Source organism: Sciurus vulgaris, assembly GCF_902686455.1.
Source record: "Sciurus vulgaris genome assembly, chromosome: 17".
In the NCBI taxonomy this organism is placed as follows: Eukaryota; Metazoa; Chordata; class Mammalia; order Rodentia; family Sciuridae; genus Sciurus; species Sciurus vulgaris.
The window spans coordinates 18,682,904-18,710,702 of NC_136478.1; the positions used below are offsets into that span (position 1 = coordinate 18,682,904).

The 27,799-nt window shown below is 44.8% G+C and overlaps 2 protein-coding genes and 1 long non-coding RNA gene across 8 annotated transcripts; 2 read left to right on the plus strand and 1 right to left on the minus strand.

The window, feature by feature from the left end:
- The first annotated feature begins 1,162 nt into the window (after positions 1 to 1,162).
- B3GNT9 (UDP-GlcNAc:betaGal beta-1,3-N-acetylglucosaminyltransferase 9) lies at positions 1,163 to 4,033 on the plus strand. Its single transcript, XM_079119789.1, has one exon. The coding sequence runs from the start codon at positions 1,485 to 1,487 to the stop codon at positions 2,691 to 2,693; it is 1,209 nt and encodes a 402-aa protein (XP_078975915.1). The 5' UTR covers positions 1,163 to 1,484; the 3' UTR covers positions 2,694 to 4,033.
- A 125-nt stretch (positions 4,034 to 4,158) lies between these two features.
- Positions 4,159 to 27,522, minus strand: PHAF1 (phagophore assembly factor 1). Of its 6 annotated transcripts, XM_079119785.1 has the most exons (17): positions 27,408 to 27,522; positions 27,172 to 27,292; positions 21,162 to 21,244; positions 18,387 to 18,470; positions 15,624 to 15,667; positions 14,452 to 14,531; positions 14,089 to 14,183; positions 13,488 to 13,585; positions 13,295 to 13,407; positions 9,805 to 9,938; positions 9,331 to 9,414; positions 7,842 to 7,924; positions 7,272 to 7,315; positions 6,705 to 6,748; positions 6,496 to 6,554; positions 5,830 to 5,902; positions 4,159 to 5,055 (listed from the first exon to the last, which is right to left on the minus strand). In XM_079119785.1, exons 2-17 carry the CDS (start codon positions 27,233 to 27,235, stop codon positions 4,969 to 4,971), a joined length of 1,269 nt encoding a protein of 422 aa, XP_078975911.1. In that variant the 5' UTR covers positions 27,236 to 27,292; positions 27,408 to 27,522; the 3' UTR covers positions 4,159 to 4,968. The 6 variants fall into 6 exon arrangements, 4 of the variants coding, with proteins under 4 accessions (XP_078975911.1, XP_078975914.1, XP_078975912.1 ...); XM_079119788.1 differs by lacking the exon at positions 7,272 to 7,315; XM_079119786.1 differs by lacking the exon at positions 27,408 to 27,522 and having other exon boundaries at positions 27,172 to 27,393.
- LOC306649122 lies at positions 21,945 to 23,947 on the plus strand. Its single transcript, XR_013760580.1, has 2 exons — positions 21,945 to 22,508; positions 22,544 to 23,947. It is a non-coding gene; the product is annotated as an uncharacterized lncRNA (long non-coding RNA).
- Positions 27,523 to 27,799: the final 277 nt, after the last annotated feature.

The window sequence follows — 27,799 nt, forward strand, 5'->3', positions numbered from 1 at the left end:
AAGAAGAGGAAAACCAGGGAGTTTGGAGGCCAGGAGATACTCACTGGGGTAAGAAAGGCTGCTGACTGATGATCAGTCAAGACTGAGGGTTGCTAAGTCAGTAACACGGAGGTTCCAGGTGGGGGCAGCCCAGAGCTATACCATGGAAGGGAGTGGGCAGTGAAGCAGTGGTGCACACCCGGGTTGGGGGTATCTACTGCAGGCTCTGTCACTGCAGGCTCTATCACATAGGCTGAGGCCTGGAGACCCTGAGTTCCAGGAAGAGAGAGCTGAGAGCTGGCAGCAGAGATAGGCAGGGACTGGGCTCTAAGGTTCCAGGGTGCCTCTCTGCCCACCTTGGTCTTAGGTCAAAGGCTTTGCTGGACGACCTCTTCCAGGGGTAAAGCTTCCCCAAGCTTTACCGATCCCTGCTAGCCCAATCTGGTCAGCAGTGACACAGGCACAGTCATTTCTATGTGCAGAAGTCTCAAAACTGGATCTGCGACTGAACTCAGGCCAATAAGCTCCTGGGGAGACAGGGCTGCAGTGTTTGCCTGGGAAGTTACTACAGACAGGGTTGACCTGCAATCTTGTATCACAATGGGGAGTGGTGGGGGCACAGAGGATTCCTGGACTAAATTCCAAAAGATTTGGGGAAGTACTTTCCTCCTGGGCCTAAAAAGCCCATCTGGGCATAAGTAATCAGAACTGTTGTAAGAAGTGGAGGAACGGTTTTGTCTGTTCAACCGTCCTCCCTCGTCAATTTACTGGGTGGCAGGCGCGGGCATTCCGTGAGGGTGGGGGTTACCAGAGACATTGATACTTCCCAGCCTTCAGACAGGCGGTATTGGGGAATCTGAGCTAGCATGAATCCCAAGTCTTCCCAGCAAGAATCACCCATGAGGATCCTCTCAGGGAACTCTCACTTGGAGTTCCCGGCGCGGCGCCGGGGCGGAGCTGAGCTCCAGATGTCCCGGCGCGCACAGCTGGAGGGTCACGTGGCACGGCCTCAGCCCCCTTCCTGCCAACGCTGCATTTGGCCCAGGCCCTGTCCATGGCCGCCCTTGGGACCCTGCGCTGAGCCCGAGGCTCCAGCGTCTGGGGGACCACTCCGCTCCCAAGGTGAGTATCGGGATCCCAGGGACAGAGGTTGGGGCCAGGGAGGAGAAAGGTAGAAGGGATTAAGTCTGAGCGGGAGGGGTGGAAGGAGGTAGGGCCTTTCTGCCCGGCTTTCGGGTGCCTCGGGTGCCGTCCTGAGCTGGAGCCGAAGGGATTCCCTGGAGGAATATCTTATCTTGTCTCTTCAGACTGCTAGGCGCGAGGCGGAGGTGCTACCAAAGGGGATGAACAGCCTGTAGCTGAAGGCCCCCCCAGGGCGTGGCCTGCGCCCTCCTCTCGGGGAGGCGGGGCCGGGAACCCCTGACCGCCACCCTCCACCACTTCCATCTGGGGTGCAGACGACCCTTCAACCCTTTGAAGAGAGGGCAGGCGTCAGCCACCCGGTCATGAGGAGGAGGCTGCGCCTTCGCCGGGACGCGTCACTCACGCTGCTCCTCAGCGCCGCCCTTGGCCTCCTACTGTATGCGCAGCGCGACGGCGCGGCCCCGACCACGAGTACACCACAAGTGCGAGAGCAGTCAGCACTGAGGCCCACCCCGGGTCTCCGAGCATTCCAGGTCCTGGACACTGGCGCAGCCCCACCGGCCTACGAAGGGGACACGCCACCATCGCCCACTCCCACGGGCCCCTTTGATTTCCGCCGCTATCTGCGGGCCAAGGACCAAAGGCGCTTTCCGCTCCTCATTAACCAGCCACACAAGTGCCGTGGTGACGGTGCACCTGGTGGTCGACCTGACCTGCTAATAGCTGTCAAGTCTGTGGCGGCTGACTTCGAGAGGCGCCAAGCCGTGCGCCAGACATGGGGTGCTGAGGGTCGCGTGCAAGGGGCACTTGTGCGCCGTGTGTTCCTGCTGGGGGTGCCCAGGAGCGCAAGCACCGACAGAGCTGACAGGGAGGGGGTGGGCACACAGACACACTGGCGTGCACTGCTGCATGCTGAGAGCCATGCATACTCGGACATCCTGCTCTGGGCCTTCGATGACACTTTTTTCAATTTAACGCTCAAGGAGATCCACTTTCTGACCTGGGCCTCAGCCTTTTGCCCCAACGCGCGTTTTGTTTTTAAGGGTGATGCTGATGTGTTTGTGCATGTGGGGAACCTGCTGGATTTCTTAGCACCCCGGGATCCTGCGCAGGACTTGCTTGCAGGTGACGTAATTGTGCAGGCAAGGCCAATCCGTGCTAGGGCCAGCAAGTACTACATCCCGGAGGCTGTGTATGGCCTGCCTGCCTACCCAGCCTACGCAGGTGGTGGTGGTTTTGTTCTTTCTGGAGTCACTCTGCGCCGCCTGGCAAGTGCCTGTGCACAGGTTGAGCTCTTTCCCATTGATGACGTCTTTCTGGGCATGTGTCTGCAGCGCCTGCGGCTCACACCTGAGCCTCACCCAGCTTTCCGTACCTTTGGCATCTCCCAGCCTTCGGCAGCACCACACCTGAGCACCTTCGACCCCTGCTTCTATCGTGAACTGGTTGTAGTACATGGGCTCTCAGCTGCTGACATCTGGCTTATGTGGAGCCTGCTGCATGGACCACATGGGCCAGTCTGTGCACATAGGCAGCCCATTGCTGCAGGCCCCTTCCAATGGAACTCTTAGTCACCCATCACAGTGCCAAACTTCTTTTGCCCCAGGATGGAACAGAGCTTGAAGGGGTTTCCCGTGTGGATTATTAAGGAGTAGGTTGCTCTTCCCTTGATTACCTGTGCCTGCCTCCTCAGGGTTCCAGGGTCCTGTAACTGTCTAGCATTTCCTGCTGGCTCACACTACAGTGGAGAAGGTCTGAAAAACAGTGTAATGGTGACCCACCAGAGAGCTATGGCTGGGGTGATGGAAGACCATGTCTTGCCCAGGCAGCCCCAGAGCAACAGACATATTTAATCATCCTAGTGGCACATAGGTGTGTGTTCAGGTGGGGGCTTGGTTTTGAACTCCCAGGATGATGCAGACATATAAGCAGTTCCTCAAGGCCAGGCCCCATAGCCTTCATGGACCTGACAGATTCTGACATAACACAATCTGAAAGTAGACATTTTGCTTTTTACCTGCTCCTCCAATTGGATTCCCAACCCTATCTATACCTTTAGCTCTTTTCCCTCTCAGGTCTGCTTTCCTGGGCCAACTCCATCAGGGCCCAGGTCTACCTGGTACACCAGGGATGGAGCCACATCAGGGACAATTGTGTCATGTGTTCCTACTTAAAGTCTTTCCCCATCTCTTATACCCATAAAACTATGTCAATGTTGAAGGCTGTCCCATCCCCTTCAGAGGGGCCAAGGAGCCTCTCCTAAGACTTCTCTATTATAAATTTTCCTGTATTCTTCAACCACCACCACCTTCTTCTTCTTTTTCTTCTTCTTCTTCTTCTTCTTGGTGCTGGGGATTGAACCCAGGGCCTCGTATATGCAAGGCAAGCACTCTACCAACTGAGCTACATCCCCAGTCAACTACCCCCTTCTTAAAAAATAAATACTTCCACACTTATTTCAGTACAAACATCCCAGCAACAGCACATGGCAGGCTGCTGCTGAGGGCACAGGTGCTTTATTGGAGAAGGGATGTGGACAGGGGATGAGGAAGGTTCCCCCATTCCAAGAGGATGGGAACAATTCTGGCTACCCCTGACAGTAAGATGTGCAGGGTCTCTGGCCAGACTACCATCCAAATGGGAAGACATTAGTCAGTTACAAAGTCAAAGTCAAGGGAGTGCCACATAAGCCTGACTGTAGGCCTAGGAACCATAGAGGCACCTGGGGTGGATCCCCTGCACATTCATCATGAACTATACAGGATGAGGCTATACATGAGTTAATTACAAAAAAGTCATATTTACAAAAATCTGTACACACATTTGAAAAACTCACAAAATTTTCATCTATGTATCACAAGTTGCTAGACCAAAATATTAAAAATGGGATAAAATTATACATTTCTCTTCTTCTTTCCAAAAAGATTAATAATTTTTAAAGCATATATATGCTACTTCCCATTAGCCAGACCCATGAAGAGACCAAGCAGCCCAACCTCCCTTGAGGGCCCTAGCTTCAAGCCATGAATGGCCTGGCCAGAAGACAATGCCCAGGTTTGGGGCAGGGAGTTGGTCCATAGTATGGAACAGAATGCTAAAACACAACAAAAGAAGGAAGATGTCTTTGGCTAAAACTTTGGCATTAAATAAAAGAGGCAAACAGGATGGAAACATGCAGCCCTGCCAGCCAGGCTGGGCAGAACCTTGAAAGCTGGCTCCAAGAGTGGTGGGAACCAGGCCCGAGCACAACCTGGATGGGAGAAAGCTGTGTTTCAACCACTTGGGTGTGTTTCCTAGGTCTGGTGGGGAATGGGTGCAAGAAAGGAACCAGGAAGGGTAGGTAGGCCACCATGGCCACAGCCAGCTCATCGATAACTAAAGTGGATGTAGTGCAAATGTTGCAACTAATGGACACGCTACCTGCTTGCCGTAAGGGTCACATGGAAATGTGGGGCCAAAAGCAGGACTTTGTCCTCATCCTGGGTGCCTATGTCTCCAGCCACAGAAAGAGCCCTAAGTTTTCCCAACGTGTGTGGGACAGGGGCTGATGTGTCTGGCTTCCTTACATGTTAGAGAGCTTCTGTGTCCAGATATCAAGGATCAAAGTTTGTGCTTCTCTCTGCAGTCTGTGTTCCCTGCTGGCAGCAGCAGGCTTAGGACGGACAGAAGAACATCTGGGCCCTTTGTCTCATGGCAAAGCACCCAGCCTGAGTCCCACCTCAGAACATCCCAAGAGCCTTTCAACACTGGCAAGGTGTCCAAGAATACCCACAGGTGGCACAGAGACCCACCGAGCAGGATACAACACACAGTTCCATGGGCAGAGGGGCAAGGGTGGTGAAGTCTCTAGGGGAGCTCTGCTGTTCTCAGGTGGGCACCAGGCCGGGGGGGGCCATACAGGGTCACTGAGGCAATGTGGTTGTTCTGCATGACCTGGTGTAAGAAGAGGACAGTGGATCAAGGGACTGGGGAGAAGGAATAAAGGCAGATCCTGTGTGGCAGAGGGGTTGACTGGAGGTTATACACACAAAGCCTGGGCTTCCTGATCCCTCAACTTCTCACAGTTCATACTAGGGGGCAGGCACTCTGCCTGAGGATCTGCCTGTTCCTCTTGGAGTATCAACCTTCACCACACCCACTTGTCTAGTCCTGGAACTGCTAAGGGGCCTGCTAAAGGTAGCACTTCCAAGAAAAAAAAAAAAAAAAAAAAAAAAAAGGCTGTCTATTCTTCTAAGCCAGTGGGGCCTCCAGAGCCATTTGCCTACAGTACATTCATTCACATGGCCCTCAAGGGATCCCAACATGCCCAGGGTTTGTCCCCATTGCCCCCTTCCCTGTCATACCTGGCTTCAGTGCAAATAGAGACCCCTGTAATCCTTCTCATTTTGTTGGAAACAGACTGCTTCAGCCTCCATAATTCCAAATTTCTTCAACCTCTCCCCTGCTTTGTGATCCTGGGGATGGAACCCAGGTCCTTGTACACACTAGGCAATTACTCCACCACTGAACAACACCCCAGCTTACCCAAAATCATTTTGGAACCCTCACTGTTAAGTGTGGGTAGGTCAAGTATACAGACGGGTTGCTGAGAAAGATTATTCTACCACCATGGCACTAGGCCCTCCCCAGTTTTCCTCAATCACTTGCCTGTCCTTGCCATGACCACCAGTGCCTCAGCGGTTTATTTCTATAGACTCTAGGACTTACCTCAAAGATCATTCGCTGAAGACCAAAGCAGAATGTGGAACCAAATGGGTTAGTGTTGTTTGGGGAGGAGGACCTGAGGCCAGAGAAAGCAGAATTAGAAGGGCAGACAGAGAACAAGGCCAGCAAGGCATTCAGTTCCTTTGGGATGTGAACTACTGGCCAGTGATCTCTTGTGGCTTTCAGTGCACATCTGTCCCATACAGGCCCTCAAGATCCTGGGGGTAGGGATGGCCTGACTCAACTCAGAATTCTAGACAGCCAAAAAGGGCACAAAAAATAACTGTGGAACTGGACAGGGGTGGTGAAAAGTCAGGAGGGCTCCTTCAAGTGGAGCCTTGAGCCTAAGAAGAAGCTGTAGGCAGCAGAGCAGCAAGGAATGGGGCTACAGTAGGTAGCAGCTTTGATAGGACAGAAGAGCCTGGGACAATCAGTCAAGACCACCTCCCGTTTTGAATAACTGGTGACTAGAGGGCCTTAGAAGTATGGTAGGGGGAGGGGCGCTATACCAGAGGCAAACATGGAGATCAGTTGGCCCAGTCCTTATGTGCAGGGTTGGGTAGTGAGTATGTTTTGGCAACATCAGAAATTTCTGTAATTTCTAAAACAACACCCCACTGGCAGACTTCCTTGAGCCTCCTGGGCTTCAAGGAGCAAATGCTGACTCACCTGTGTAGGACAACAGGCTTCTCTACAGGGTGCCCCAGGAGCTCCTGGATATTGTCCCACTGCAAGAGGGATGGGGGGCAGCAAGGGTTAGCAGGGACCTAAACACATATGTGACTAATGACTGGCCTGGAGGACATGATCCCAAACTGCTCGCAGGATCATGCCCAAGGCTTTCTCAACTTGTATCAGGTAGGAAAATAGGAACTCACTTTGCTGTAGGTCGTACATGTTTCTGTTTGACCATCTGCATTTTCTGAAGAGAGAACACAACAGGCAGGCTGGTAACTGGCCCAGTCCACCTGTGGCCCCAGCAATAGGCAGAATTCAGACCTAGCTACCTTTTGCCCCAGGGCTGGAGTACACAGGGAGCACAGGCAGGCTGGAGAATTTTGGAGCTCCAGGATAGAAAAGGATGGAGAGGTGAAGGGAGGTTAGCCAGGTATGAGCTACACCAACTGGTAGGTAGCAGGTGACAGGCACCAAGGATGGGTTAGGGGCACTGAATAATCACCTGCAGATAGGAAAATTTCCCCTCCAGAGGCCAGCAATCCCATAGTAAGAGGAAAAAGCCTTGAGGGCCTCCAGGAGATTCCAGATCAAGAACAATGTGGCTTCCAGAACAAAGGCCCATCCTAGAGGAGCTGAGATACCAGCAGAAGCAGGCAGGCAAAGGCTTCACTAATCTAACCATTACCACCCTATTTGGATATTCCCCCTTCTCAGAGTGAAAGTGATCCCCAAGTCCCTTCCTTACCCTGGGGGAACTATCTACTCACCTTTCTTTATGGCTAGTGGGATCTTGAACTCACAGCGGTGATAACTACAGAAAATGTAGATAAGGGTAAAGGCTAGGCATCTTGGGAGGCCCAACCACTCCTGCATCCCAATACTGCATCCCCCCAAAACCAGAATCAAACACACCTCCCCAATGCCCTGGCTCTGCATCCCTGACACAGCATTCATGGAGAGAGGCCAGATTAGGTACTGAAATCAAACAAAATAGGGCATGGCCTTGAGATCTGAAGAGCCTATCACCCTGGATAAGGTATTGAGACTTCTGATCCTTTTTCTCTATTTGTAAAATAGGTACATATGGAGAGAATGTAAAACAGCAAGAATTCAAGCAGAGGGTTGGGGATGTAGTACAATAGTAGAGCACTTGCCTAGCATGCACAAGACCCTAGGTTCAATTCCCAGCACTGCCAAAATAAATAAGTAAAAATGAAAAAATAAATTAGTGAATGCTCAAAGTCACAAGTTCTTTGTCCTGGTTTTTGTTTTATTTTGTTTTCTCCCCAGCCCAAAGCTCACTTATCAGAGGGGTAGATACATATAGGTGTACTCACATATTAAAATTATAATGCCCAGGGTAATTGGTGTGTAGGACAAATTTCTTCACTTTGTGTGTATTTGCATCAAAGAGGATGTCCTGGGATAGAAGAGGGTTTTCTATTATTGAGGTAGTGCAAGAGCATTTCCAAAGACTTGGAGACTTCCATTCCACCAAAGGGATAATCATGGGCAGTGGCTTTCTCCCAAAAAGTAAAGGGACAGCTAAGGCCAAGTAGACTTAACTGGGGATTTTTTTTAGTGGAAGAGGGAGGACAAATAGCTGCAGGACTGGCAGGCACAGGGGGTTACAGCTACACTGCCTAAGGAGTAAAACACATCAGAGAGACCTTTTCTACAAAAGCGCCTAATGAAAAATCTGAGTGCAGATTTTGATTCAAAGTCTACCAAGATGATTCAGGGGCCAACTAACAGTGGAGGGCCTCAGGGCACCTGGCTATAATGAATGCTATGACCTGCCAGACCTTCCAGGCTTCTCTTATGCTCTCTATGGCAATCTCTAGAACTAAAGTCCAAGTCACCAGGAGTTGGACATGAATTTGATTTGAAGCAACTGATTGAACATTTCCTCCTATCCTCTCTACCCTTCTCAGCTTCAGCCAACTTCTCAGGTCTGGGACCCTAGGGTCACCTCTGACTCTACTCTGTACCAGTAGCCAATAAAATTCTACTAAAGCTGTCCCTTCTTGGAATTTTCCTTGTCAGCTATTTTCACTGGCCCTAGAAATCAGGGGTCAAGCAGAAATATAACCATTTCCTCCTCTATCCTACTACCCTCAGAAGTTTATGATCTATAGTGGCTCCCCACCTCCACCACCCCAATTGATCCTGTGTTTGGTCTTTACCATGTAAGCAGACCCATTTCTTTCTTTCTCCCTCTTAGGAATCTATCCTTTGCTGTCTCAGGACCTCAGATCATGGAAGGCTCAAAACTAACTTAGAAGACCCATGGTCCAGGCCAGTCCTGCCCTGAGATATTTTCTGCAGGCACACTATTTATACAACCATTTCTCATAAATGCATTCTACCCACCAGCTGGACTATCAGCACTGAATGGAGCAGCAACCAACTCCATTCAGTGCCTTAGATCCAGAGTACAGGGCTACAGTAATGCCTCTGGGGTGGTCCCCTAAAAATAAAAGCATACTCCTGCTTTGTGACTCTAAAAAAGGGTTCTATGCTCTACAAAAAAGTAGCTCCAAAAACAGTTTAAACTGAGTAACTGTCACAGTCTCTATCTGCGCAGCATGTTTCCTCAGAAAAGAAGTCAAGATATACCAGAAAACCAGGTGTATTTTGGCATTCTGGTGGCAGGAAAGGTCTGCTTTGGAGTACCAGAGCAAAACAACAACAGGCAAAGTTAGCTGGGGCTAGGTTTCCTGATGCCCAGGTAGAGTTAAAGCTGCATGTACATACACAGGTGTGCAAAGGTGTACTGCCAATCCCAAAAGAAATGAAATGCTTTCCTAAGGCATCACAACTTACCACCCCAAGAGTGAAGTAGTTAAAAAAGTAGTCATTGCACTTGGATGGAACTTGCTTATGAGGGGAAGGAGAATGAATTTTCATCTATAGGGAAAAAAAAATTACAATAAATTAAAATCTAACCCCTTAATACAGTTCTTGGTTAAAGAAAGTTCCCTGTGTAACATTAAACTGTTGGCTAAATGAGAGCACGGGAAATCCCAGCTGCTGGTGAGTCCAGGAGGAAAGAGGTCAGAGAATATCAACTAGGCCTAGGGCTTTAAGGAAAGGTAGGCATTATGGACAGTGACACAGGCAGTGTCATTTGACCAACAAGGGTCAGAAAAAAGCTTTTAATTCACTTCACCAACAACTTTAAGTAGAACAGGTTCTGTGGGAACATAGCAAAATTTATATTTGCTCAATATCAAACTAAATGATTAAAATAGGAGATAGAGAGAAAGACTATTCATTATATAAACACATCTTCCCTACCTTGTCTTCTGACTTATAGAAGACCTTGTGTGGAGAACCAAGCATGCTAAGAACATCTTGGCAGGAATCACCAAAATACACTGAGCGTTCAAATACCCGCATCTTGGCATCTGCTAGTAGGCCAGGCCCACAACCTAGAGAACAAAGGAGAAGATGTCAGGTTCTGCTCAGGGTTGGAGACACTGTAGCTCAAAGCCTTAGGGGCCCCAAAGAGGGGCTACCAGTTGCATGCTGCATTATCAGGTCTAGCCAAGGGGCAAGACTATATGCATATAGAAATATCAGGTCACCAGGGCTTAAGTAAAACTCTATGAAAAATCACCACTCAAAATTATTGCCAGGAACTCATTCAAGACACCCAAATTCACAAGGAAGGTCTGGAGATTTTAATCATGTACTAAGTATTTCTTTACTGCCTACCATGGGCTAAGATGCTGAGGAAATACTGGAGAACAAAATTATGCAGCCCCTGCCCATAAGTTTTACCAATGGAGCTTATGATGCAATGGAGAAGATGCAACCTGATTATCACACACCTGTGGTAAATCAGCAGTAGGTGTTGACAAGACACAAGGATTTGTGTTAAGACACAAGGATTTGTGTTAAAAGGTACTTCTCCCCAGACACACCCAAAACTGGGGACTGAACCCAGTACCACTGAGTTATATCCCCAGCCCATTTATTTTGAGACAGGGTCTTGCTAAGTTGCCCAACCTGTCCTCAAACTTGCTTTAGCTTCCTGTTTCATTCAGTCTCCCATGTAGCTGGGGTTACAGGACATGCACCACTGTTCCCAACAATAGCTATTTCTTTTTCTTTAAAAAAAATTAACTAGGGGCTGGGGAGATAGCTCAGTTGGTAAAGTGCCTGCCTTACAAGCACAGGGCCCTGGGTTCGATCCCCAGCACTGCAAAAAAAAAAAAAAATTAACCAATTAATTAATTTACAGTATTAAGGATTGAACCCAGGGGTGCTTTACACTGAGCTACATCACCAGCCTTAGCCTCAGCACCTTTGGCTACTGCAAAATAAGAAAGAAAGACATGCTAACAATAAGATCTCCCTATTCTGGGTATGGGGAGACATGGATGATTATGGTAAAATGGAAGCCAAGAATCAGAGAACTGCAATTTCTTGTGCCATGATAAAATGATACCATTTTACTTTGCACAAAGTGTTACAGTAGTCGAATTTCTTTCATGTATAACAATCAATTTGATATATGGGATGACTTTGGAGAAATAAAGTTTAAAATAACTAGGTACTGAGTTTTCTGATTAACCCACAAGTCTATTCTCAGCACATACATACCAAGTGACGAATAAAAGTAGTGTTAAAATTAACCAGGTCCTGGGAAAAGCATGATTCTCGTTAAATTTTGCCATAAATTCTGTAACTTAAGCAAGCCTGGGTAACCTACAGAACCTCTTAAAAGTACTGTCAAAGCCAGGCAGACACCCATAATTCCAGCTTCTTGGGAGGCTGAGGCAGGTGGATTGCCAAGTTCAGGCAATTTACTGAGACCCTGTCTCAAACTAAAAAATAAAAAGGGTTGGGGACATAGCTCAGTGGTAGAGTGCCACTGGGTTTAATCCCCAGCACCGTTCCAAAAAGTCCTGCAATGTGGGCTCAAGTGGTCTAATATGTTCCTCCATATACGAGATATTTGTGAATGTCTAGATGAGGCTGCAGGAAAGGGACTCTTCACAGCTGAGTCTTCTCTATTGTCTCACTCCGCATGAAGCTCATTCAGGTAAAATTACCCTAAAGTTCGTGATTCCGTGGAGTATGTCTTCCTAAACATTACTGTGGGGCTTAAGACAGCCGAATTGACTTTGTGTTAAAACACTGGTGTCAGGCATGGTAGCGCATGCCTGTAATCCCAGCAGCTTAGGAAGCTAAAGCAGGAAGATTGCGAGTTCAAAGCCAGCCTCAGCAACTTATTGAGGCCCTAAATAACTCAGTGAGACCCTGTCTCTAAATGAAATATAAAAAAGGGCTTGGGATGTGGCTCAGTAGTAACTTTACCACTTTGCCCCTAAGGGTTCAATCACTGGTACAAACAAAACAACACAAAACAAAAAAACAAAACCAAAAATCCATCATCAAAGTCATACTCCCTAAGGAAATAGATGTGAGAAATGGATTGGTTGAGACCCTTGTGCTTAACAAAGGAAGTTTTCGATGATGGGATTGAACAATAACTTTGTGAGGCCCTGACTTATTAGTGTTTCCCTGCCACGCCCCATTAACAGTCTATGCAGCAAGAGTGTGCTGTATGGGGCGAAGCCAGGATTGGCCGAGACCTCCATACTCAACAGGCTCTTCCTACTATCACCCATGATGAATGGGATCCTTGACTAGCCTGCTGTTTCAGGCAACAATCCTGAGAAGACAGACACTAATCACTTGATCTTGCTGTTACTTGTCAATTTTCCAAAATGACAAACAACTCAACCTGGAGGTTATGAACTGAATGCTCAGGGAAGTGAGATCACAGTTTATATACCAGATTTTTAATAGTTAAGAACCAATGCCCCAGGGACTGATGCAAGACCCTAATACATGAACAAATGCTGGTTAGCATATGAGTTCCATGAAGGCACAGCCCCTCCCTTGGATCTTAGCTGTCTTTATGGGGACAAACTCTACATGGAAGATCCAGTCCTATTAAGTTCTAAGGCCCAAAGCAGCTGACATTGGTCAGGTATGAGTAAGAGACAAAACTGAGGTATAGAAACTGGAGAGACTAACTAATGAAGGTAGAAGCTCATTTTTTTGTTGTTCATGGTCAGCAGAACCACAAACCACCAAGTCCCTCCTGCCTGTCTACTTCAAAAATTTGCCATTAAAGGTAGGAAAGAGGAAAGCAGGCAACATTGTAGCCTATAGGCTCTACCTCTAAGAACAATCTGGGAATTCCTGCAAAGATACACAATCACACAGCAGGCTTATGTACATGCTGGGAAAAGCATTATCATTGTCATTTATCAAGATTTGCCATGTCTTATCCCTTGATAAAATTAAACAAAAGCTTTAACCATGAAGACCTCATCATTTTCCATCTATCAACCATTTGACAATGCATTCAACATTGGGTTCCCCTAAATTGTAAAGTGAAATCCAAAGTGATGGTATGAAGTGAGATGGGGCCTTTGGGAGGTGCTAAGGACAAAGATATGTCTGGGATTAGTGTCCTTACAAAAACAGTTCCAGAGAGTAGTGAGTCCCTTCTAGTATATGAAAACACAGTGAAACGTCTGTGAACCAGACGTAGGCTTTCACCAGATACCAATCTGCCAGTGCCTTGATCTTGGAGTTCCCAACCTTCAGAGCTGTCAGAAATAATTTTGTCATTTATATACCACCCAGTTTATGGTATTTTATTATTGTAGCCCAAAAGGAATAAGACATATCTCTAAGAATCTGGGCTTTTAGAATGTCTCTATATAGATCCAGGATCTATGATACCACAAAACCAGAAACTGACCTGCAGCAAGTAGGCGAAGTCGTAAACCTGAGGGTCCAGTTCCATCTCGAAGAACATCAACACTCTCAGCATACACATTGCCCAGGAAACAGCTCAAGGGCATCACAGGAGCCCTATGGGCAGACAGAGAATGAGTAAAGGCTCCCTGGGAGCTAATGGTTTTAGTGTGAAATTCATGCCCCTTTACACTTACTTGGTATCCTGTAGACTATTTCCGCTGTAGATGTACATTCGTTTTACTGTTGCTCCGTGGGGTATCTGGAGAGAAGCTAGACCATGTGCAAAATTGGGCTGCAAACATAGGATAAGAATTTTACTAAGGGCACACCACTGGCCATGTGACTCAGGTTCTGATCCTCCTTGGCACTCAGGGTCTTTAAGAATTGGTTAGGTCAAAGCACATGGTCAAACCTGGCCCTAGGTTGACATGAATTTACACTAATCATGTAAGTTCTTCTTTAAAGCAATAGGTAATTGAATATTGGAGGATAAAATCTTCTAACCCTTGGTCACTTAGAAAATTTCTGTGATTAGAAGAAAGTTAAGGCATAACTGGATTTATCATTTATCTCTGAAAAGTAAGTCTGAATGCACTCTGCAGAAGGCTGGGAATGCTGGCCTGGGCCTTGTTCTTCCTGTCAATTCCACCCATTTTATCCCCCTTGGCCCTTAAAGAACTCAATAAGAAAACCAAAGAAAAGTTGCCTATCCCATCCTCCCTTCACCATGACAGACTGTTGACCCACATCACACAGGCACTGAGCAACAAATATCAGGGTATAGGAAGAGCTAACCTCATACTTGGGAGCCTCAGTCCATGAGTCTAACTGAAAAGAGAAAGACAGGCCTCTGAAGTTGAGGTGGAAGAGCTGTTCAGCAGAGTTGTACACTGTGGGGGTGGGAGGGGGAAAAAAACGATATGGTTGAGTGGCATCTGAAGTCACTAACTTGAACTGTCTGGTAGAGCAATGGTTGGCAACACTTTCCTTGTCTTGTTTCTGAACTGATCTACTAGGTTGAAAGCAAGAGGCAGGAGTTTTCTTTCATACCCAAGTACCAACTCTAAATCCTGAAGTAGGGTGGGATGGTGACGCCTGCCAGATTTATCACTAGGGCCTGCCACTAATGACCAGAAGAATTAGATGAACTTGGCTTACCTCCCGGATGGGTTGCGCCAAAAGACTGGTCAATCTGCTCAATGGTAGGAGCTATGGCCTGAGAGTTAAAATGTACTCCACTGAAAAACAAAAACCCTTTTTTAATACTAGGCTTTCCAAGATGGGTTCACAGATTATGAGAAATGGTGGCTGGAAGATATTATTATATTTTTTAGATGTGGTTTAGAGGATTGATCAAACCCAGGGCTATGCACCTGATAGGCAAGCACTCTACCACTGAGTTGTTTCCCCAGGTCCTGGAAGAGTTAGTTTAAAGATACAAAGAGGTAAGTCTACAATTATATAAAAATAAGATTTTAATTTAATTAATTATTTATGTGGTACTGGGAACTGAACCCTGGGGGACTCTACTACTGAGCTACATCCCTAGCATTTGAAGGTCAATTCTTGTGAAGGAGATATACAGAGTTGCTTCTTTGGGGCATCCTAAGACATCAATGAGTCTGAAGGAAGGCAGAGAAGAAAAGTCAAAACTTGAAGTACGAAGGCTCTACGAAGACTGAAGATAACTATAACCTGCAGGAGCCAGACATTACACATTTGTTTGTCCACTTCTCTATCAGCAAAAAGGACTTGAGCTTGTCCAAGGAATCAGGACCATTCCATATCCTTGTAAAGGAAAGCCTGTTAAGGAGGCTTACTGAAAGGAGTATTCTATATGCAAGTATAGTACCTTGCCATACTGGGGACTCAAGTATCTATGGATTGTATAGGTCTTCCCTGTTTTCATTCTAAAAAGATTAGGCTCTAAAATGGTGGTCTCTTTAAGACTGGCCTTGGAGAATTATCCAGTTGGTTCTGACTCTATTGCTTATGAAATATGAAAAGGGGTGCCAAAGAGAGGCTATCCTGGAGAGGGCAGTTATGACTCAGTAAACTGTCACATCACCTCTGAGCTGCGGTTCTATTTTGCTGGGTGTTAAATTAGATGACATATATGTGAAGTGTTTAACATACAGCATGTTCTTAATGAGGTCTGCTTCATCAGGAAACTGAGCAGAACAGAAGGTAGTTCCCTCAGGAAATCACAGCACCAGGCTGTAAGCCCTGAACTTCGGCTGATGGAATCTTTTACTGATTTAATGAAGGTGATAGATAAAGCCTGTCTGTATCAAGTAGTATGACACATACCAGCAGGGAAGAAAACTTACCAATATTTTAACTTTACTTTAGTCAAGTCATATACTTCAATTACCTACAGAAAAAAAATTCAAATGTTTAGGAATAGTTAATCCTCTCAAGTTGATAAAATGACACATTGAAGAAGATTTAAATACATTTATAGGAGATGGGCATGTAGCTTGGTGGTAAAGTGTGTGCTTAGCGTGCTCAAGGTCCTTAGCATGCATTTGGTCCTCAGCACCAACATTTTTTTTCTGAAGTACTGCACATTATCTTTTGTTCTCATTTTAAAATTTGTGGGAAAAAAAGGCCAGGAGTGGTGGCACACACCTGTAGTCCCAGCTACTTTGGGAGGCTGAGGCAGAAGGATCACTTAAAGCCCACGAATTCAACCAGCCTGGGCAACATAGCAAGATCCTGCCTAAAATAAATAAAATAATTCATGTAGATTTGTTATGGCTATGTGTTGGGTACTGAGCACCCTTCCTTACATTTCATACTTTGCTGACTTATAAAAAGTTTTAAAAAGTCCCTTCCAAAAATAGTTTATTTTGCTGGGCATGGTGGCACACACCTATAATCCCAGCTACTAGGAAGGCCGAAGCAGGAATATTACGAGTTCCAGGCCAACTTAGTAAGACCCTGTTTCAAAAATAAAAGATAAAAAGGGCCAGTGGTAGAGTATTCCTGGGTTCAATCCCCAGTACCACCGGGGGAAAAAAAAAAAAAAGCCTTTTTACTTACTTTATTTATAAAACAGATAGAAGAAGTCGATCCTGCTAGAAATCATGCTACAACACATTAGCTTGGGACAAGTGTCAGAGTACAGAGGATCTGGTTGAACCTGAAGAACCTCTGGATTCTTGTTAAGTTCACTCTTTGTTCAGCCTCAGATTAAATGATAAGAACTAAGAGCAGAGACAAAGAAAAGAAACTGAACACAGTTATTAATGTTGCCAAGTAATAAGTACTACAGAGTTCTCCATGCTATGGTGTCAAAGCTTGGTTGTCAGCAGCATGGCCGGCTGGCAACTGAAGGATCATCTACCATTCTCCAACTGAAAGGGCTGGCCTTTATCCAGGAGGCCATTGCAAGTTAGCTAAATGTCTGTTTACTCCACCAATCTGGGTCCAACTGTGGAAGAGGCTGTGGGATGTTGTGTAGGAGCATCTGGCACTTCCATAGAAACTAAGACACTCACATTCAAAAGTAGTTTACTTTTGGCCACAGACTCTGTCCCTAACTTTGTTTAGAGAGCTCATCACTAACCCAAGTTAAAAACCTCTCAACTACCATGCAGCTATTTTGATCTTACCTACTACAAAGACCTGCTGGACTCCTCACAGCATGTGAATGAACCCTTTCTTCCACAATCTCCGTATTTGTATAAGTTGTTCACTGATTTCACAAAGTTAAGCCCCTTGAGGTCTGACTCATTAGTTTGTACAGTGAAGTGCTTAATACATGTCAAGCAAGCCTTTCTTGTATGAAGCTAGTTAAGGGTAATATGAAGCCTGAAAGCATTACAAGTGAACCTGGGGGGAGCTGTAAAGGGCAGGAGCACAGACGAGAGCTTCTTCTTTCAGTCAGAAGCCCTGCTTATAGGAGGCACAGATATTGTACCTCCTTAAGGGGTATCCCTACAACTGGCTAGTGATTCCTCAAAAGGATGGTTTCTTCCAAAGGGAGCCTTTCCAAGTTGTTTTCTCTCCTCAGCAGCTCATTTGTGATGGGAAGAGGAGGACTAGGAAATACTCAAGTCTTTTGGACAGGCTACTCCATAACCTTACTAGGAAAACAGCTCTGGTAGGACACTCCCTGGAACCAACATTCCATCTCATGACTGTAAGACATGACTCTGGTGTCACATGGCTAACCTGTGAGGCCCAGCATTTGAAAAGAGTGTATTAAAAACATCCTGGACTGAAATAGGCCTTAACAAATTGCACTATAATGCTAATTAAGACATTCTACATACCAGCAAACTGTTTACATTTCCACCATGAGGTTTAAGAATCAACTCACTGCTGGTGGGATTAATCCCCAAGCCCCAGCATGACATTAGAACAGTATCCATTTTCTACCTTCTAAGTCACAGTTTGATACAAGAATGAAGTAAAACAAAATACAATACACAAACATGACAAAAGTCATTTGGTCCTATTCTATAGTTGGCCCCATTCTTAATACCTTTAAAAATACTGACTCAGAGTAAATTATGCCAAACACTCAGTTCTCTCTCTTTCTCTCTCTTTTTTTTTTTGGCTGTACTGGGAATTGAAACCAGGGGCACTCTGCTACTGAGCTACATGCCCAATCCTCTTTTATTATGGGATAGGGTCTCTCTACCTTGCCAAGGTTATTCTCAAACTTGTGATCCTCCTGCTTTAGCCTCATAAATGGCTGGAATTCCCACTGCGCCCAGTCATTTAGCTCTTCCTTTGTTTTCCTAGTCAATGTGAAACCCACTCCCCACAGCATGTTTCTAAAGTCTTTAACACTTTCCCCTCCCCTAGAGCATGTTCCCCAAATCTTCAACATTGTCCCCTCTGAAGCAAGGGAAAACAGCCATTTCCAGTCTTTTTTTAACCTTTACTCCAACTCACTCCCAACTTCCTTCTTTTTAGGAGAACAGGCATAGCTTTAGCCCCCTACTTTGTGGTGGTCACATAATCAAAAAAGCTCACATTCACTTCTGAGTTTCTGAAACATCTCACAACAGTACATATAAATCAGCTCTGGAAACACTGGCTCAGCAGCACATGAAAATATAGTTGTCATTTATGGTTACCTTAAGTCTTTGATTGAAAGCATCAAACAGCAGTTTGATCCCGTCCTGAGTCAGGTTAAGGATGAGGTCATGGCTTAGAGGACACTACAAAAGAAAAATATAACATACTCTGACCAAACGATTTATTCACCAGCACCCAATGAAAGACTTACAATATAAAAGGAATGCACAGGGGGATAACCAAGAGCAGGTAGTTCCTTTTTTCCCCAAGTAATGAGGTTTGGAAGCCCTAAAAAAACTGGTGTTTGAATTCATAGTGTCTACTTCCAGCCTGCAGCTCCTGCTTAATAATATTGGCTGAAAATAGCCTCTCCCTTCCAGGTTTGATACAAATATCTGGGAGAAAGGGACAAAATCATGTGAACATATAAGTCATTTTATTTTCAGGTTCCAGCATCCACATCTGTCATCGTAGGTTTACTGCCCTCAAACCAAAAGAATAGTCAGTTAGGAATAAAAGACATGTAAAATGGCCTAGGATCCAAATTCAGTGGATTGCTTATACATATCAGTTGAACCCAAGTCCACATCCAGGCTTTCTGTGCCATCTGCAGGGGGTGCATTTATTCTTTGAATATCTTAAGCCAAATCCTAGGAGCAAGAAATACCTTGTGATCTGAATATACATGGATGGCACTCTTCCTTTTTCCCTCCATCCCATATCACCTGGGCTTCTTTCTGTTTTGTTTTGGTAGCACTGGGGATTGAATTCAGGGGCACTCTATTATTGAGCTGCATTCCCCAGTCCTTTTTTCATATTTATTTTGAGATAGGATCTCACTAAATTGCTGAGGCTGACTTTGAACTTGTGATCCTCCTGCCTCAGCCTCCAGAGCTGCTGTGATTACAGACATGCACCACCACACCTGCCTTTATAGAGCTTCTTAAAGTACACAAAGACAGAGGTGTGGCTGTCAAAGACAGTAATGTGGGTCAGATGCTAATGAACCTCACTGGGGAAATTTTCTCCCAAGAGTCTTCTGGGATTCACTTAGACTATCTGCTCCCCTCCACCTCTTTGATTTTCAAAGTAGCAGACCCAGGTGGCACCATCATACTTGGCAAAAACTAGAAGAAAGAATATTATAATTTTCTAGTAGGTCTATATAAATGTCTAAACCATTAGGTCTCAAACAAGATAATGGAGCAGTGTACCCTGACCTTGGGTTACCTATAATCCAGAACACAAAGTTCCATTTTGGAGAGGGCCACTCCATGGAAATAAGCAGAATGAAGAAACATTGTAGTTCTTTCAGGAATCTTACTTAGAGAAGGAATGCCGGGAGGATCTGTAATTTCCAATACTCTCAAAACCTGATTATGCCTTATCCTACATTGTTACAATTCAGACTATGCAGTTTTCAAAAGTAGCAAATCACTTCCACAATCAATGTTTTATTAATATTCATATCTCTGGAAACAAAATACACATGTACTATGTGGTATTTAAGCAGCCCTTACAGTATCCCAGCTGTTCACCATGTGAAAGAGTTCAGTGAAACTACCTGCTACTAGTTGTTAATATCTTTTCCCCTGAAAGACGGAATCTACTTGCTATGCATATTTAGCTTCCAAGGTATGATTTACATAGAGACAAGAATTTCTGAAACTTTTAATAGGAGAAAAAAAATTTTTTTTGTACTTAGTGCGAAGAAGAGACATGGAAAAGTAAGGGAAGAAAGCAAGGAAAGGACATAATCCATGTTTAGAAAGCACCATAACAACTGGATGCCGTGGCACACACCTGTAATCCCAGTGGCTTAGGAAGCTGAGTAGGAGGACTGTGATTTCAAAGTCAGTCTCAGCATTGGAGAGGCACTAAGCAACTCAGTGAGACTCTGCCTCTAAATAAAATACAAAATAGTGCTGGGGGTGGGGATGTGGCTCAATGGTTGAGTATTCTTGAGTTCAATTACTGGTAACCATTCCCCAAAACAAGATCCACAACAGAGTTGAAAAATCATTATCTTTTGATCCTTATCAAGATTTTTCTATTAATAATATACCATTTTGCACAAGGGCTATTCCATACAGTAGCACAAGGGGTGTGTCATAGAAGAACTTCAGGCTTCAAAGCTCAGTGCCCAGGAGAGTGCCCTTTGAGGGATGAAGGTGTAAGCTGTATCTGCTTCCGAATCAAGTAAGGTATACTCTGCTAGCTAGAGATGTGCACTGCAACATCTGAATATAAGCCAACCAATAAAGCAGAGAAGACAACTTTGTTTATTTATCTATCTATCTATTTATTTATTTGATATTGGACACCAGGGGTGCTTTACCACTGAGTCATATCCTTTTTCTTTTTAAATTTTGAGACAGGGTCTCACTAAGTTGCTGACAGCTTCACTAAATTGCTGAGGCTAGCCTTGAACTTAAGACCCTCCTGCCTCAGCCTCCCAAAGCTGCTGGGATTACAGGCATATGCCATGCCTGGCAGAAAAGACAATTTTAAACACAAAAGTGGAAGGCAAACACCCTAGAAAGCCAGAGAAAGCCTGAAGTAAAAGGCCTTCCTGTCTTTAAAGGCCAGTAGGTAAATCAAATACAGAAAGAAAACAAGTTTAATTATTACTGTTCTCCTAGAGTGGGCAGCATGGACAATCAAGACCCAAAATTTCAGATTTAAGGCAATATACTTAATAATTGACTAGTGCTAGAGATCCTCCCATTGGAACATAGCAATTTCTACCAGTCAGCCTCTCCCAGAGCGTCACCTCTGGGGCTGACTCACTGAATAGGAGTGCTACTTCAGTAAACAAATAAGCTACCACTTACCTGCTCACTGTAGAGAACCTGGACATTTTTGATGATGCGACAGTGCTTCTGAAGAATGGCTACTGCCTGAGCTAGAGGCATTCCTGAAATAAATCAAGGACACTTGTGTTGGTTACTTGGGTTATCTACTTACTGACACCAACCAATGTGCTAGGCATTGATCCCTAAAGCCTGCAGACAGGGTGGGGTTACTAAAGTCTACAGATATATGAGCAAATAAAATTCAGTAAACAGTAAGAGCTGGAATAAGCATACGCAGCAAGCACTGAGGGAATACTCAGATAATCCAAGGAGAGGCAGTGAATATAAAAGTAACTTTCTGAGCCAGGCACACCTGTAATCCCAGTGGCTTGGGAAGCCAGTTCAACGCCAATCTCAACTATCATGCTAAATAAAATAAGCTAATTCCAAAAAAACCAAAGGCCAAATGTTATCTCTGATATGTGGATGCTAACTCACAAGAAATGTGTGTCACTATGTGTGTGATGGGATGGATTTCACCCGATTCGACAGGGCATTGTGGGGAAGGCAGAAGGGATAGGAATGGGAAAGACAGTAGAATGAATTGAACATAACTTTCCAGTGTAACTCCAAATAATGCACAGCCACGAAAATGGGTAGTTATAGGGCTGGGGTTGTGGCTCAGTGTCAGAGTGTTTGCCTAGCACATGTGAGGCACTGGGTTCAAGTCTCAGCACTGCATATAAAATAAATAAAGGTCCACTGACAACTAAAAAAAATTAAAAAAAAAAAACCACCACAAAACAAAAACATTGGTTTAAAAAATTTTAAAATCACACATGTATCAGAATCAACTTATTAAGGATTTCACTGAATTTTTATTTAAAACCCCACAAACCCTGTAACCCAAGCGACTTGGGGGGCTGAGACAGGAGAATCACAAGTTCAAGGCCAGCCTCAGCAACATAGCGAGACCCTGTCTCAAAATAAAAAATAAGCTGGGGATGTAGGTCAGTGGTAAAGCTCCCCCAAGTTCAATCCCCAGTACTAAAACAAAACAGAACACAACAAAAAACAAAAAAACTCATAAACATCTCTTAACACTTAAAAAAACAAACAAACAAACAAAAAACCTCCATTTTTATTTTTATGGGCAAATTTACATATGTATCCAATTTAAAGTAATCCATAGCCCAATAATGTCTCAAACGTTCCAGGGACTCACAGAAATCACTACAATTTGTAGAAAACTTAAACAGAAGAAATAGGCCTGGAACAATCTAAAAACAAAGACATATAAAATTTCATGAGTACAAGGACAGTGCGTGCTATTCACTACTCACTGGATCCCCAGCTCCTTGCTCAAAACTGATCACCTACGTAGTGGTTGTAGAATTTTTATTCATCGTAGGATTATGGAGGTTGCAGAATATTTATTCAGTGTAGGATTATGGATGACAAGAGAAAGGGCAGGAACCATCACATAATCCCAGAGCAGCATGGTGGGTCACATTCAAGATGGGTTGACTTCCTGATCAAGGGGATGAGATGTGCAGAAAAGAGCATCCAAATGAAGAATTAAAATGTCAAAGCTTGTGGTCTATATACATCTAAATAATTTAATCCCATTCTCATTTGAGAGCATTAAGTTTGAAGAAAACTGAATGGAATCAGAAAGCTGAGTTAATTCAAGTATTTTTTAACCTTCTATAGTATAGAGCCTGGTACACAGAATAGGCTTAATAAATGTTGGCTGGGAATACGAATAGGTTGGATTCAGCACCTGGCCTTACCATTCCTCAAATGGAGGAGCACCTCTATTTCCAGAGGGAATGGACAAACAACCATGTAGAGGAGACAGGTAAGCTCAGTTGCCAAAAAAGAGAAAGCCTCATGTGTTCTCCAATCCATGTACAAATGCCAGTTTCTCCAGGGAGGGTTCTTTTCTACTTAACCATATCAAAGTCCTGGTCTCAACATCTTAGGATCCTGAGTCACCTAGGGAGAAACCTATCACAGAGACAGAGCAGACATGATGACCAGTCTTCACACAGTTACTTGATAAGGAGGGCTACAAAGACTTTTAGTGGAAACTACCAATTAAATGGCAAAAAATGGGTGGGGCATGTCTTAGCTCTAATGGAATGGTCAGCTTTCTAAACTGCATAAATCTGTCTTGCAGATCTCATCATTTACCTGCTTATAACTTTTCAATGTCTTCTCATTACAGGGAGAAAACCCCTTTTCATGTTATCACCTAAAGGTCTTGAATATTCTGGACACTGTCCATCTCCATTTTTCTTTCCACTATTCACCATGACCCCTGCCCCTTGTTACTAACACATGTTAAGCTTTTCTGCCTCAAGCCTTTGCACAAGGCTTTTTGCTGCTGCTGAAATGTTCTTTCCATTTCTCACTCTTCAGGTTTAGGCTCACACCTCACTTCCACAACTACCTTATTTGGCAAAGTCTCCACCCAACTATTTATCTGTTATTCTCCCCTATATCCTCCTAAAGGGTAGGTACCTTGTTTTTCTTGTTTACCACTGTATCTCTAGCACCCAATGACTGGCATAATTATAAGTGGTCAAATACATCTGAGAAACAAAACAATGATGTAGAACACACAGGTCTCAAATCATGGATTCTGGTAATGACCATTCTCCTCTGAGAATTCCCATCACTTCTCTACCAATACCATTTTTCCCTGCTGTTCTTCTAACTTTTCCAGGTCCCTGTGGATAGGTTATAAATTCTTTCATTTTCTCATTTAACCAACCACCCAGTTTCTGACCCACATCTCAAACTGTTTTGTTTTTTGTTTTTTTGTATACACTAAAGGCAAAGAAAAGGAAACAGATTAAACGTGACTTTTAAAAAATCTCTGTATTCTGGGTCTCACTTAATATCTCCAACATCTACCCAGTGTCTCACATCAGAAACCTCTAAATTCCTCTCTTTCTTACCTTTCTGAATCCAATTTCCAAAATGTTCTTTCTAAACCAACACCTATTACAGATGATACTAATCCTGTCTTTTTTTTTTCCTACTGAACCCAGTCTCCTTCATAGTGTCCTGAGCGGCTATAACCCAACAGAACTAGGACTTTGGGAAATTATTTTTTTCATTTACCAGCATATCATGCTATTATTATTACTGCAGTACTAAAGAGTGAACCCAAGGCCTCACACATGCTAGGCAAGTGCTCTCTTTTTTTTTGAGACAGAGTCTCACTAAGTTCAGGCTGGCCTTGAACTTCGGTCTTTCTGCCTCAGATTCCTGAGTAGTTGGGATTATGGTCATGTGCCATTTCACCTACTCATCATGCTCTAATTATAATACCAAATTGCTTATATATTTCCCTGCACACACCATCTATTTTTTTTTTTTTCCTCCCAACTGACTGGGTCAATAAGAAGCCTTCCCTGAACCTCCAGGTCAGGTCAATTCCCTTCTCCCTTTCCACAGCAACTTATACATCTTCTACCACATTATAATAAAACAAACTATTTCAATTATCCTTCTCTCTTCTTACTCAATTTCCAATGTTTGAGTAGAGCCCACAGAGGTACATGCTATCATGAATGAAGTAAGTCTTCAATCTCTGTGTAACAAGGTCATCTCAGAAGGCTGGTTTATCAAGTGACCTTTTAAGTGTCTTCTTTAGGCATTTTATTTTATTTATTTATTTTGGTACCAGAGATGCTTAACCACTAAGTCACATCCCAGACCTTTTTATTTTTTATTTTGAGACATGGTCTCACTAAGTTGCTGAGGCTGGCTTTGAACTTGTGATCCTCCTGCCTCAGCCACCCTAACTGCTGGGATTACAAGCATGTATCACCATGCACCGCTTCTTTGGCATTTTAAAGACTAATTTCAAAAACAAAATCAGAGAAATGCCTCCACATCAATACATTATGCAAGTTTGATTGAAAACATTTCCAATTTGCACTACCTTTACCCCACCATGGTTAAACCATCAACAGCATTTAGAAATTCCTCTTGCCTTAGGTTTTCCTGTCTCTGTGATGTTAAATTTCCCTAATCTCTGAACATTATACAAAGGCTAGAAAGGCAGCCAAGATGCTGGATGCAGCTCCACATTGTGATGTCAGGCGGATGACTGAAAGGGCCAGACGCACCTGCATTTGCACAAATTCCAATAAGAAACTTGGTGACAAAGAGTCCACTCTCAGAAGAGCAGATCAGTGGGAAGCAGGAAATACTTGTTAGTTACTTGTTTATCATCTCTACCTACTTCTCTGACCTATTTCTTATCTGGCAAATGGACAGAACAATATCTAATTTAGTGTTGGGGTGTCAAAAGGTAAACACTGCCCTGATTCTCTATTCTAGGAATATAATTCCAGTGTACAGATTCATTTCCCTACCTATCACCACCTAACAGCCCTAACTACATCTTGGAAGTGTTGGGGCTGAGGGAGGAGATTGAAAGGGCAAAAATAACTTAAACCATTTAAAATTGCAGACTTTAAGACCCACAAGGAATCATCAAGGCTCAGGTCTCTCCAAACTTGCCCTGAAGTTTAATTCTGGACCCAATATATGGAAATGTTCTACTTTTGATAGCTTAAGGCAGTTTGAAAAAACTACTGAAACACTTGATTCTTGGAAAATGGCAGAGTTAGGACTTGGGGTTAAGTTGTCAAAACACCAGTTGCCAGAAGAAACACTCTCTCACTCACTTTTCTAAAAATTCCAATGATCAAAGTCAGTTTTTTTTTTGTTTTGTTTTGTTTTGTTTTGTTTTTTGCTATACTGGTGACTGATCCCAGGGGCACTCTACCATTGACCTATACCCTTAGTCACTTTTACTTTTTATTTTGACACAGGGTTTCTCTAAGTTGCTGGAAGGCTGGCCTGGAACTTACAATTCTTCAGTCTAAGCTTCCTGAGTTGCTGGGATTAGAGGCATGGGCCACCATGCCTAGTCTGTCACTATAGTTGACCAAGGGACCTTGAAGGCTGTACCACAGAGACCCACAAACTAGTCAGTTTGAACCTATGGCTGTAGTTCTTTACCCAGCCCTGGGCAGTCTTGGTGTGGGCAGATGCTGTCAAGGGGAGGAAAGATATAAACTACGAGTCAAAGAGCATTAGCATGATAACACTAGCTTCTCAACCAAGTTCTTGGTGCCTCACTAGACAGTGTAGCATTTCATACCAGCTGAATTTTGAGGAACTCTGCAGGAGTGGTTTAAGTTAAGAGAGAAGCTGGCTAGGAACCTTCAACAAAACTGGCTCCTACAACTGACAGGAGGCACAGAGCATTTGAGCATCTACAGGGACCTACCAAAAATCTATTGGTTTCTCCAATATGCCCTATACATAGATATGAGTCTTTCACATTCAAGGATAAGCCATAACCCAATGGAGCAGCTGATTCAGTTCAACAGCCCATATTAGAGTGACAAAAGTTCAGGCCTGCACAAACAAGTAGAAGCAACACCTACTTCCACCACCCCCTTTTCGCAGTCCTGGGGCATCAAAGTAAACACACTAGGGTGAAGGAATGCAAACACTCGAGCTTAGATTTTCCCTTCTGAAAAAGGAAACCCATAATTCCCAAAGCAAAGCCAGACAGAGATCATGGTGGTGATTAGGGGTGTCAGCTTTATTAGTTATTATTTAGTCGATAAAATGGGAATGGAAATGACTATAGTATCGATTCACAGACTCTGTAGAAGGTCACTAGAGATAATTAGGTTCAAAAAGAGCCGGGCCGGCTATTAAGCACATATTTGGGGCGTGCCAGCTATTATTATTATTATCATTATTAGGGCTACAGTCCCACTGCCTCAGAAGGAATCCTGCTGAGGCCCGAGGCGAGGGCGTCCCTGCCCTATAAGGCGACTGACAAGGCTCATCTGTCGGGTCGGAGAGAGAATCTAATGCCTGGAGCCCAAAGAGCGGAGGGAACAAAAAGGCGAGTAGCCATCGGCTCAGGGGACAGAGACTAGAAGCGCAGGGGCCCGCAGAGATTTATGGACCAGTGAATGGTCCTGACAGAGGATCCCACACTTACCCAGCGTGAATTCCCATTGCTCGTTCCCCAGAGAGCGTTCAGGCACCACCTCCAGATCCAGCATTGGTTCGGTTCCCCGGGCCCGGGCGGCCTCCCTGCGGTAACGCAGACAGGACCGGACCTAAGGAGACAACGCCGCGGCTGACTCGCCGCCCTCGCCAGCCCGTGATGGCCCAGCTTTCCACCCCGTTCCGGGGCTGCAGCAGCGGCACCGGCCCAACAACACCATATCTCACCTCACTTCACTTCACCGGCAGCAGCCGCAGCAGCAGAAGCGCAGCGGCGGCAGCGGCAGCGGCGGCGGCGTCGGCGGCGGCGGCAGCGGCGAGAGCAACTGCGGCAAAAGTGACGTGCCCAGCCGTAAAGTGTGGCGAGGGCGGGGAGAAGGCGGAGTTCCAGCCACGGAGGAAAAGCCTGAGGCGGGGTCGCGCATGCGCAAACTCCGGATCAGGTGGCCAGACAGTCCCCGCAAAGGTTAAGGCAGGACTTCACCATTGGGAAGGGCTGCAACTCTAAAAGCAAAGAGCCCCAGAGGTCGTGTGCCTCCACATCTGCACACCACCTAACACGCGTTTCACACGTCTGCACGAGGAAGCGTACACCACACCACGCAATACACAGGTCACAC

Excerpts from the sequence above, each read along its gene's own strand:
- B3GNT9 (XM_079119789.1), top strand. The coding sequence starts at position 1,485 with ATGAGGAGGAGGCTGCGCCTTCGCCGGGACGCGTCACTCACGCTGCTC.
- PHAF1 (XM_079119785.1), bottom strand. The coding sequence starts at position 27,235 with ATGCTGGATCTGGAGGTGGTGCCTGAACGCTCTCTGGGGAACGAGCAA. Across the intron at positions 14,184-14,451 it reads TGGCGCAACCCATCCGGGAG|TGTACAACTCTGCTGAACAG; the intron begins GTAAGCCAAGTT and ends CCACCCCCACAG. Across the intron at positions 13,408-13,487 it reads AATAGTCTACAGGATACCAA|GGCTCCTGTGATGCCCTTGA; the intron begins GTAAGTGTAAAG and ends GTCTGCCCATAG.